Genomic DNA, 12,944 nt, shown 5'->3' with positions numbered 1-12,944 from the left:
CCCTATAGGCCACTCCACCCCTGTTGGTACCTATGATTCTCAGCCACTGCCACTAGCGTGGGCAGCAATCTCTTAGATGCAACTCCTCAGAAACAAAGGTGTTCTTTCTCCTGTTCACTAAGGCCACACTATTTCTCCCCACTCTTATATGCTTTACCTATGTCCATCTATACCCACCCCCTTGACGCACAAGCTGTGGGTCTCTTTCTCTGTGACAGAAATCCCAAACTTTAACACTTTGTCATCTGATTGTTGCACAGGGTAGGCTTATCCACCTGGACATATGAAACATCTGACTCCATTTCACCTTTCCTCAGCTAGCTACTAATTGATAGCGAAACTAACTTTCAGCAAGCTCGATTCCTCTTCTACACTCCACATGGGACTCCCTCGCTAATTTTCTGCTCCTCTTAACAAAGTACTAAACTTTGCTACCTAAAACCTATGCAACCTGCACACTCCTCCTCATCCATCTGCCTAATCTCACTAGATTACATGATTTCATAGAAGTCAAAGTGTATCTGAAGCCACACAATGTTTTGGGGTTCAGAATGCAAAATAAGTATGCTGTCTTATGATTTTCTGTTGCATAGCCCAATCAAAAATTCCACTCCCATTTTTCAATTTGTTTTGTTTGACAATTGGCCTATGGAATGCGAGGTCGCTCTGCATTAAAACCACAGCAGTATTGGACCTCTTCCTACGTTTGCGTCTTCATCTCCTCTGTATAACTGAAACTTGGATTCTTTCACGTAACTCAACTTCTCTTACTTCGTCTATATCCGCCTTCGCCCATGTCCCTCGAGCCAATGGACACAGTGGCGGCGTTAGTTTATATTCTTGTCCTAACTGTCCATCTATTCCTTCTCCTGTGCCCTTACCGGAATATTCTTTGTTTGAATTCATGTACCAGATTTTCACTGCTCCTCCCCCTATTTCCTTTCTCATTATTTATCGCCCACCTGGCCCTCTTGGGTTCTTCTGCAATGCCATTGACCACCTTCTTGAACACATTTTACCTAGTCCAACACCTCTTGTTTTGCTTGGAGACTTTAATCTACATCTTCCTTCTACTCATTCAGGATCCCCCTTTCTATCAATACTTGATTCACATTTACTTTCTCCACTTCCTACTCCTCCCACTCACACCTCTGGTTCTACTCTCGCCTTGATTTATCTGTTGTTCCTGTTTACTTATCTGATCATTCCCTACTTTCTGCTTCTTTGCTTCCACCTACTCCTTCTAGTACCTCCTGTCCCTCCTCAACTAATACGTTCTTTAGGCGTGACCTACGCCACTTCAATTCCTCACTCTTCTATGATACCTGCACAAACTCTCTTCCATCTCTCACACACTTTTCTACTCTCTGTGCAGACAAAGCAACTTCCACGCTGTCCTCATCCCTTGCTTCTAGTCTTGATCAACTCTACCCTCTTTCTTCTTTCCAGCCCACTCGCAAACCTGCCCAACTCTGGCTCTCTTCTCATCTCTCTTCTATGCACTGTTTTCTTCGCCGCCTCGAAAGGCGCTGGCGCAAACTCTGTCCTCCCGCTAACCACGCTACCTATTTTCCTTATCATGCCCTCTACGAAAACTGTATCAAGTTTGCAAAACGCACTCTGATCTTCTCCATAGTCAATCTACTCACCCTCGACGTCTTTTTCAAACTTTAACTCGGCTTCTTTCTCCTCCTACACCTGGTCCTTCTATTAATTCATCCCTATCACCATCTGATCTGGCTAATTTCTTCTCTTCTAAAGTTCACTCCTTACACCAGGATATTCTATCATCACCTTCTTAAAACTCTACCCCCTTACCTTTTCCTACCTGTTCAAAGGCATCGGCAAACTGAAAGAAACTGTGGTCAAACTACACATCGACCCCTCCTTATGGTTCATATCGCAACACCCCAGAAGAATAGGGTTTCACCTACAAGCCAAGGTAATGCACCGAGTTACAGCTACTACTCGACAACAACATCATTGAGAGAGCAGAGGGACCCACCCCGTGGGTGTCCCCACTAGTAGTTGTCCCCAAGGCGGACGGACGCCTCCGCCTCTTCGTCGACATGAAAATTCCCAACACGCCTATCCAACGGGAGAGACACCCAGGACCAAACATCGAAGACATGCTGGTGAGCAGGGGTGGACTGGGAACTAAAAGAGGCCCTGGAAATAATTACTGGGGAGCAAAAAAGGCCCTGGAAATAATGGTGAAAGGTGCCTCATATGACACATTTTCAGCAAGCCCAATGCTTTTCCTATGAGACAATTTGGAACTACCACACAAAAGAGGCCTAGGGTGCAGAGGCCCACCGGGAAATCTCTGAGTTTCCTATAGGCCAGTCCACCCCTGCTGGTGAGACTCGACCAGGCCACCAGGTTCTCTAAGTTGAACTTGAACCAAGGCTATCACCACTTGGTGATCGACCCTAAATCCAGGCCAATAACAACATTCACGACACATGAAGGCCTCTTCCGCTATAAAAGGCTGAATTTCGGAATTTCATCAGCGGCCGAAAATTTCCAAGAGATCATTCGAAGATTGATTAGCCCAGTGACCAACACCTTTAACTACAGCAACGACATCCTGGTCTTTGGAGCAACATGACAAAGCGCTGAAGCAGGTATGCCACATCCTCCAGGAAGCCGGTCTCACCCTTAACAGCCTCAAGTGTGAAGTGAACAAACACAGTCTGTGTTTCTTTGGGCACATCTTCTCCAACCAAGGCATCAGGGCTGACCCGGACAAAATTAGCACCATCTTCAATATAACGAGCCTGAAAGACGTGTCCGAACTGCGCTCATTTCCTAGGTATGGCAGGGTAGTGTGCACAGTACCTCCCTCACTATGCGACAGTCACCAACCCCTTACGACAACTGCTAAAGAAGGACCAACCATTCACCTGGGAGGAGCAATGCCAACAAGCATTCTCCACGATCAAGCAGGAGCTAGCGAACAACCGTCAGCTGGCATATTTCAACCAACAGTGGGACACGGAAATTACTGTGGACGCCAGCCCCGTAGGTCTAGGAGCTATACTCCCCCAGACCAATCCTGAACAAAAAACCGAAACGCACGTGGTTGCATAGGCCAGCCGGGCGTTTAACCCTGTCGAGCAAGCCTAATCCCAGGTGGAACGCGAGAGCCTGGCGGCAGTCTGACCATGTGAAAAATTCCACCACTTCATCATCGGCAGGAACTTTGTGCTGATTACCGACCACCAAGCACTGTTAGCCTTGTCCGGAAACCCCAAGATAAAGATGCTGCCACGCACAGAACAATAGGGTATCCGTCTCCAGGAGTATGACTACACCATCGTCCACAACCCCGGAGGCGAATCCAGCCGACTACCTATCCAGACACCCAGACAAGCCCTAAGCAACCGAGATGCAGGGTGAAGCGGAGGAGTATATTGCATACCTGTCTCTGAATGCCCTTCCCCCAGCTATCACAACAAAACAGTTTGTGGAACAGAGCAGAGCTGACCCCACGATAAGGGCTGCCGTCCAACTAACGAACACCAACAGGTGGCGACAAGTGGCCATGGAACACTTTGAACCAGTGGACGGGGGGAAGCAGACAGGAGAGACCTATCCAGAATGGCGAAGATACATGGGGCACTGGCCACGACAAGCCAAGGAATGCTATTGAGAGAAAATCGACTAGAGGCCCCCAAGAGCCTGAGGAAACCCCTTGTCATGATCGCACATGAGGGGCACCGTGGCATAGCCAACACAAAGAAGGTACTACGCAACCAGGTCTGGTTCCCACACATGGACACCATAGTCGAGGACACGTTGAGGCACTGTGACCCATGCCAGATGAATGCGGCGAGCTAGCCCCCATGCCCACTCCGGACAGTCCCCCTCCCTGAGGGACCGTGGCAACAAGTAGCCCTCGACTTCTACGGCCCTCTGGAAGAAGGAGGCTACCTCCTAGTGGCAATTGATGGATACACGAGATTCCCCCTAGTGAAACATGTACAGTCCACGGCATTCCATCAAGTCGTAGCCATTGTAGACGAACTGTTCAGTGAATGGGGCGTTCCCAACGTCGTGAAAACCGACAATGGCCCACCTTTCCAAGGACAGGAGTTTGGGAATTTCGCAGCACATCTCGAATGCGCAAAAAAGCGGGGGCTGACCAAACATCCATGCCTCAAGCCATCTCTCAAATGCTGAGGAGCTATTGACACACCGCATGAGAGACTGGCCGGACCACAGCAGAACTGATGATCAGATACAAAGCACGAACTAGACTACCACAGCTGGAAGACTACACTGCGGCAGAGGATGCGGAAATAAGGAAGCGAGAGGCCGAGAAAAGAAAGAAAGCCAAAGAATGGGCTGACCGGAAACGAAGAGCCAGAGAACCCCAAATTTCCCTCGGAGAGATTGTGCAAGTCAAACGCGCCCAGAACAGGAAAACCGACTCTCGGTACAGACCGGAGCCCCTAGTGGTGACAGATGTCAAAGGGCCAATGACCACCGCCATGGGCGACCAAGGGGAAATAACAAGGAATGCATTGTTCTTTTGCAAGATGTTCCAGGAGGACCCGGAAGAAGATGCACCTCTCGAAGAGGAGGAACCCGAAAGCCAAGAGACACCCCCAGAGCCGCCTGAGGACCTCCCACAACAGGTGCCGGATGATGACACAGGCAAGCCACCTGGTCGACCCCAGTCAAGGAAGCCCTCCCGCCTCATCGAAGAAATGTAGGCCCTGAACTTCCATGATAAGTAAGGGGGGGGGATGTTATGTGGCAAAGGGCACCTGTCCCTTTAAGGGAAAGAGGAAACCAGGAACGGGAGAGGGAGGGGCGGGAGGAAGGGAAGGGAAAGGGAAGTGACGTCAGTCTGTAAGTTGAATAAGGAGGATAAAGACATGCCGAGTGTCCGCTCTTCATTGTGTGAATGGTCCGAAATAGAATATAACAATGATTTTTCTAAAATAAAAGCATTAGAACTAACGCTAAGTATGATGATGATGTTTAGTCTTTGTAATGACACGTTTCCATCACAGTCCACTTTGCCTACCAGTGTTTATCTCTGTCTTCCAAAGATTGAACACCCACTCTGCTGGATTTTACCTAATCATCAAGTTCTTTATCTTGTGAGGCGCTCGGGACTTCACATGCATTTCCTGAGTTTGTAGATTCTTGTGTTTATCCTTCCTTTGATGGTTAGCCTCAATCTGATATCTGACTCTTATTGTATTGAATAAAATACTGTTATTTAGTTAAAAGCATTTCATTTGCATGGTTACACAAGACCAATATCTCAAACGCCCCTTTTATTCAATCACATACTGAACGTACTATGCAGACATGGAACAAAGCATTAGCTTTCGAAGTCCCACAGACTTTTTCATCAGAAAGCCACAGTACAGATCATTCTCCAAATGAAGGAAAAAGGGAGCACTTTAAATTTTGTTGGCCAAAGGTAAAGTGTGCATGGAATGAGGGTTTGGAATGCCTGCCTTATCTTAAAGACCATAAGCCTTCTGGAAACAGGGAGCATAAAACGGTTTTGGAAACAGTACAAATTGTGAGAGTTGCATATAAAAGACGAGAAAAAAAAATCCTTTTTGCATGTAACCATTAAGTTAGGCCGTATGCTTAAGGACCGCCCTGCTGGTGTCCTACACTTACTGATGTTGTTTTAAAAGGTGTTTTGAAGAGAGAAGTTTGAAAACACGTAATTGGGAAATAGGGTCATTATGGTATTTTCCCTTCGTAGAGTCTAACATGATGTTTGCAGCCTTTATGTAGTACCAGGACATGAACGTGTTTGCAATGCAGCTGCTAATCAATGTAGCAACAGTAAATGTGCTCTCAGGGGTAACTGGTGCAGTCTCCAGTGTTACCACTCCATGCCTCAAGCTTCACAGTGGTTTCTTGGCATGCATGCAGTGTGGCAAATGCAAAATACCTTACCCATTTTTGAGTGTTCCTGATTTCTTCTGCTTTGTCGTCACCTGCACCTTGGGTCATGCCGAGGCATTTACTCTCCTTTTCTTTACGTTAGGACGAAAAGTACTGATAAGGTTAAACAACATGTAATGTAAGGGTACAGGGTCTTGTACAGCGCAAAATCCTCCGCTTGGGCGACTTCTTGATGCCATCTAATCGAGGAGTCCTATAGCAGATAATCGTTAATCAAAGATGTCATAGTTAGATTCTGCAGCATGCAATCTCATAAAGACCACAACAAGTGGGCATGTTTCAACTATGAATGTACTTTTGACAATACTTCACCTACTTGAATGTTTGAAAGATCAGTTTTCAAACAGCTTCTTTTCCAATATGGTTCTTACAAAGCAGGGGCTGAGCAAAACGCACCTTTACTTTCTGAAGAACGTTTACTTTCCCACCACAAATAAACTTCACATTGATTAATATCAATGATGACACCAAAGCTGAATAATTGCCAATCACTGTTTGCATCTCCTTCGCATTTTAGTTCTCCTGTAATGCTCTGTTTTGTCTGCCTGTTGTGTTTGCGCCCTGAGGCCCACGGGCATGTGGCGCGGTTTATTTTTTATAAATAAATCACAGGCTATTCTACAATTATGTCCATTTAGAATTAACCCATAGCCCTATACCCTGGTCCCTGGTGCAGAAGTATTTCTAAAACGCTCTAAAGTTTGAATGTGAAGTTCACATACCTGCAGTTTACATCCACCTGTGCTCTGCTAAAAGGAGCCATCCCTTTGTTTGTACTAAAGGAGATGTCATTTTCTTGTGTACTTTTGTTTCATCAAAGTAAATTACATAGTGGTAATTTACGTCAACACAATTATATTGAGGCTACGAAAATGAATATATGTATTAAGGGGTATGGAGAGGTGGGAAAGTTGACGCCAGGGGATGGCTTGAAGGGTATGGGGTGAGATGCCTCCATTGAATTAAGGGGTATGGATGGGTGGGGCGGTCTTAATAATACATTTTTTTTAAACAAAACAATAAAAGAGCACAACATAATTTTGTCTAAGTAAATTACCACAAGGCAATTGTCATGGTGCAAATCTTTTTCGAACACGGCCACAGTGTTTTTTGCACTAGGACAAACTTTTCCCTAGTGCCAACGCTGTGCAAAATTGCCCTTGCACGGTGCAAAGATTCTGTAATCTGGCCCCAGGTGGAGGCTTTTTATGTGCCATTGCTCACAATATTCAAGCATCGCATTCAGCTGGAGTTGCCAGCCACTCCCCACTGTAGCAGCCTGGTGTGGAGGGATCTGCATAGAATTTTCTGTTGAAATGTAGTGAAACTGGGGTAATATGGACTACTGAAGCCGGCTGCAGATTACTCCATATGAGTGTGGCAGAGCAGGGCAAGAGTCATTTCCATCATCTTGAGGGGTTCTAATGTGGGTGAGCTGGGGTTGAGAAAGGCAGCAGTGACAGGTGAAATCTTTGAGCACAAGGTGGGAAAAAAGAGCACAAACTGGACCATAATAATCTACGCCAAGCCCAACGTTTAAATGTTTGCTTTTACTATGCATTGCTTAGTACTGAGGCTTAGTATGTTTGTAATATGTATCAATTTTGCATGTCTGGGGAAGAAGGTGCAGGGAGATAAAGTAATTCCCAGAAGATCGCAACATGTGGTCAAGTGTGGAAGCAGATACTAAAACCCAGGTTTTCAGGTTAAACATCCCTTTAAATCACATCTCCGCTCCTTTATGGGAGAGGCAGCCACAACACGGCTCGGTCCCTGCTAACTAGTCGACTGATGTATTATTCTGGTCTAGATATTGTTGCAGAATATGTGCACGATGGAAAGAACTGCTCTCTGTAGGGAGGAATAACTGGCCTGCTTTGATCACAACCTTTTGTTTCTCTTCCATGTTTCCCTGCTAATACCTCCTCCATTTACCTTGTCCATCACCGCGTTGGTGCTCTGAGCGAGTCTAGCTTCCAGGGTCTGGATCGCCTTTCGGTCCTCTACCTCTTTGCTAATAAGATTGATAGCATCGCCCTGCGGACCTTCTCAAACTTGAAGAACCTGCGTGTGCTGGACCTGAGCTACAACCAGCTGAGTACTCTCGAGGCAGACCACCTGCAACCCCTGGAGGCCTCTCTTCAGGAGCTCTACCTAGATGGGAACCCCTGGCACTGCACCTGCAACTTACTCCCTTTCCAGCTCTGGCTGAAAAAGATGGACACCAAGGTGGCAGATGGCATGTACATTAGCTGTGCCAGCCCTGATGCCCTGAATGGGAAACCCCTCCTGGAGCTCACAAGGGCAGACATGGGGTGTTAGAGGTGGTGGGGGCACATAGCTGAATACAGATAATGTAAGAGATGGCTATGAAAGCAGAGGAAAGGTCCTGCGCTTATCGTTCCCGCCGCCCCCCTGCCAAAGGATCCCTGACAAGGGCCATCCACGCTGTTCACTCTGCAAATTTTTCTGATACCAGGCCCTGACCATATCCCATTTGTCCGACATGAAGTGGCTGCTTCACTGCAACCTTATTGGGCAATATCACATCTGTCGCACTTTCCCCTATTTCATCTGGCTATTAAAAACATACATCACATGACTAACCTTAATCTGTGCAGATCAATCCCCTGCCTTGACTCAGGAAGACCTCCTCCCAATATCCTAAATCCCAGGTCTCTGCTTCATCATGGAGCATATACCTGTTTCTTGCAGTCTCCTTACCAGCACCTGAAACACTCCCCTTCCCCTCCACTGTGGCCTGCCATAGTGTGCCTGTGATAGAGTCTCCTCTAGATGTCTGGACCAAAGTGCCTGCTTCTTGCTCCTCCCATCGGTACTCACAATCATGTATGCCTACACCTGTATGGCATCTTCTCTGATGGCCCTCCATCACAATTCTTTCTTCATGGCACAGATCCACAACCTTTGGCTCTACAAATGGTTTGGACTACAACGCCTATCAGCCCTAGACAGCATGGGCAATGGTGAGGGACCATTGGTCCCAAAGTCCAAAACATCTGGAGAACCATAGGTTGCAGACCTCTGTTTTATGGACCAGTGCACATCCTCTCACCCCTCCCTTGTGTAAATGGTTGACTATGCTCCACCAATGTCATTTCTTCTAATGGCCCTCATCATAATTCTTGCTCCACCCCCGACGTAATCAACCAGCTATGCATGCAATGCAAGCACCTCCAGTTGCTCAACACTTCCAGCTGTAACAAAGTGGAGTCCGAGGAAATGCCCCTCTAAATGGCCACTATAGCGCTGACTGTAAACTCCTCTGCCACTCATCCTACATGATCCACCATTACTATAATAAAATGTTATTTTACTGCTGCTCGGCTCTTTCATTCCGAAGGGAGCAATCCATTGAATTGATACATCAATGCTGGACATGGCAGAGAGTGTGTGGGTTCAGTTGTGTGTGGTGGGAGTATGTTGGGGGCATTCTTTGTATGATAAAGATCCACCTCTTCTACGATGCAGAGGGTACTCTCAGTGGTATACATCCTTTTGGAAGGAGAAAGTTCACATAGATATCTTTGGTCTTCAAAAAATCTGATTGCTTTCAATGATGTCTCTAAGTTACCCGATTTGAAAAAGCCCTGAAAAAGCTGGGGTGTGGAAGCCAGCAAGAAACGATTTCTAAAAAATTGGAATGGTAAGACGAATCTACATATTGATAACTGGTTACAAGGCCAACATGGTTGGCAGGGAGAGAATGCACCATTGGTGCTACGTGGAAGGACATTATGGGATGGTGTGTTGACAATGTACATTCTTAGCTTTCATCTGTGTGAAGTAAGCTATGAATGGCTCACGCCGCAGTAGGCAATTCAAACCAAGATTACTATTTGAATTACAAAGACTGCTGCTCATTGTGGCACCCAACAGATTGCATTTCCTCTCTTTGTACAGGGGAGGAGGGGACAGAATAGAAGCTCAGATGTTGGGGACATGTTGGGGAAAAGGCAAAAGTGGATTTTACAGCATCTCCCTCCATTGGATGTGCACGATTTAAGTTCAAAGTCGTCCAATCTGTGTTCGTATATATTCCTCCTTTACACATGATCTTCCTCTCTTTTGACACATGGGGTTTCTGCTTGAAACCTCCACCATTTTGTTTTCTTTCTCCATCTTCCTATTGCTGTTTTTTGCTTCGATTAATCTAATTTATGTCTCTTTACTTGTGCGGATTTCTTTGGTCCGGATCCGCATTTTTTGCAGCTAGGTTTGGGTTAATGATTATCTGTCAAATTCCATTTGTTCTTCTTAAATGTTGCTGCCGCTCACAGCATGTGTATGATGTTCAAGCGTGCAGAGAAGAGAGAGGGCTGAAAAGGCCTCTTCTGGATGCAGATGGATCCGCAGCAAGAGGTGCAGAGTCTGAGGAGCTTCTCACTTGATACCTCGTGCAGAGATGCATCAAACAGGATAAGGAATAAAGTTGGTCTCATTGAGTTTCATTGTACCCATGTGAGAGGGTATACTTTATTGGAGGTGTGGCTTATGTACATAAAGCAAGTGGTGCAGACACACGTTTCACAGGGATCACACTTTGTCAAGGCTGGTAGTTACTATGCAATTAAATCAGGAGTAAGTGATAACAGTGCATGTTTAAAACATGTGCGGGGCGCATGTAACAAGACAATGGGATTTGAAAGATATAGAAAAACATGCATTATCCACTTGTGATTGTTTGTAGACAAGATCATCATATTATTCCAATGTATCCATTGCGTTTTAATTATTAAGTAGTTAACCATAATTCTGATCAATTCATTGGATATGAAGAAAATGCCCATTGATTTGAATCTTGCAGAGTACATATATTAGTCTTTTGTACATACAATCTACTTGATAAAGTAGTTATGTTCATAGCATGATGGCCATCCATTGTAATTGCACTAAGGGGACATTGTGAAAGGGGTGTTTATCACAAATTCAATTTGTGCAACAGATAAACATATATTACACTCAGTGAAAAACCCTTTGCTAAGAGAGAGTTAAGGTGATCAGACTTGATGCAACAAAACCCTTGAAACTCAGCACTTGCATTTGAAGCAAGCCCACCTTAACGTTGCACCCTTTATTGCACAGCATATGACCACAATGATGACATCACTGGTGATATCATTAATGACATCACTGATTTGATTTAGTACATTTTGAAATATGACAACTCGGCTTTGTTACATACCAAATATGTACATTTTTCATACTTATTGTAGTGTACCTTTGTTTCTTTAAATGTAGCATATGGTATAAAATTGTGAGTACATTATTCCAAAGAAAAATAGTACATATGCATGTATGTACTTTGGAAGGAAATCTGTTATATTTGAATACAAAATCATGTTATTTTCAAGAGAAATGACTAAGAATATTAGCAATGCAATTGCTATGTCTAGAATTAAATGTTAACTTTCTATATTAATTTCTCTTCTATACCTTTAATTATGTAGTATAAGTAACTGATTTATTTTGTTGTATATTAACCGAACTTTGAATGCATATATTCCATCACAATGCATGTACTTTTTTATATGAGATTATTTTCATAAAACTTGGCCTCTGGAAAAAAATGTGTGCATGTAATGGTATTACAGTTAGGAGAATTGCACATTTGAGTGTGAACATTGACCATTTTTATAACACTCAGTATTAAACATGTTTCTACTTCTACCTATTCTTCTCTTTTTTTACTAATTCTACATCTAATTATTATATTATCTAATTGATTACTAATATATGAAATACAAACCATTTGTATAACTTTACACATTTTGTAAGTTGATAGGTACTATAAATGAATGCTCCATGTGTACGGCACACGTTACTCACCATAATCATATTTCTGATGCTCGTATCTGCTTAGATTCACATGCTTTGCATAGGCCAACATCTAGTGGAAGCTGCAGAGTATTGCACATGAAGTTTTTTTAAGTTAGAAAAGGGACATTGACAGGGCGTGTGTGTAATACTATCCTTAGTGTGACGTCGACTGTACCCACCCTAACGTACCAAATGTAACGTCCCAGTCAGTTGTAGCGCATGCGCGATCCTCGTTTGGGACCCGCGCATGCGCAATTTAATGAACTGTGTCCGTGCGGGCAGTTGCCGCCGGAACGCGTAGCAGGCAGCATCGCGTCCCGTGTCTCTCTGAGTGTGTGCGTGCGTGCATGTATGCGTGTGGGCCACCCGAGGCACGGGTGGCTATACAACAACTGGCGACGAGGCGGGATACCTTCGCAGCGTTCGCTTGATGAACACGGCGTGTTTTACATCAGCGACGCTACACGGTGGTGAGTCACGGGCCCGGCGGGAACAAATCTATGGTGTCCTAGCGTCTGGTATGCGGCAGTAGCGGCCTGAAAAGGTGCTCGTGCGCTGCTCATACCATATTCACAGAATTTTTGGAACTCTGGCAGTCCTCTACAACCCAGAGGACAGCCCACAACGCATAGCTACCACACAAAAGGTGGCTGGAAAGCACACCTGGCAACAAGGAAGACACACAGAGCTGGAGGGGAGCAAGGGCATGCTGAATTCCACCGTACAGTAACGTGAGGTACGTGCACCGCCCACCCAAGTCAGGTTTGCGGCCTCTGAGCCATAAGGAGGTGCCTTTGCGACCTGTAAACATGGCGGGAAGTGACGGAGAGGCGGAAGCTGCGACTGTGGTGGTGAAAGCACAACAGGGATCGTTGTTACCCATGAAAGAGTTTGATGTGTCCGGTCCCCCTTCGAAGTTGGGCCCAAGATGGTTGCTATGGATAAAAAAACTTGATATGTACTTTACAGCGACTGGGATAACCAATGACGATGCGAAGAGGGCCACTCCTTTGTACTCGGCAGGTCTGGATGTCCTACGCATATATGAATCCCTGAACCTGCAGGTAGTCACCTATGATGCCGTCAAAACTGCTCTGGAAAATCACTTTATACCGCTCTCTAACGTCGACTACGAGAGGTTTCTCTTCTGTGGGGAA

The 12,944-nt window shown here is 45.3% G+C and overlaps 1 protein-coding gene across 2 annotated transcripts in view; it reads left to right on the top strand.

Moving 5' to 3' along the window:
- Positions 1-12,944, top strand: part of LOC138450681 (leucine-rich repeat-containing protein 3-like) — a 157,559-nt gene that overhangs the window by 126,505 nt on the left and 18,110 nt on the right. Inside the window, exon 3 of one of the 2 annotated variants that reach the window (XM_069604854.1) lies at positions 7,855-9,288. The exons of the other annotated variant lie outside the window; for it this stretch is intronic. Coding sequence (XP_069460955.1) covers positions 7,855-8,268 — 414 coding nt within the window. The 3' untranslated portion in view covers positions 8,269-9,288. Of the gene's footprint in view, positions 1-7,854; positions 9,289-12,944 lie in introns of those variants that run through there. 2 annotated transcript variants of the gene reach the window in all.

The sequence above is a fragment of the Ambystoma mexicanum genome, chromosome 1p, assembly GCF_040938575.1.
Source record: "Ambystoma mexicanum isolate Mex_15411 chromosome 1p, UKY_AmexF1_1, whole genome shotgun sequence".
In the NCBI taxonomy this organism is placed as follows: Eukaryota; Metazoa; Chordata; class Amphibia; order Caudata; family Ambystomatidae; genus Ambystoma; species Ambystoma mexicanum.
Note: the sequence above shows the minus strand (reverse complement) of the source record. Positions and strands in the feature narration are given on the sequence as shown.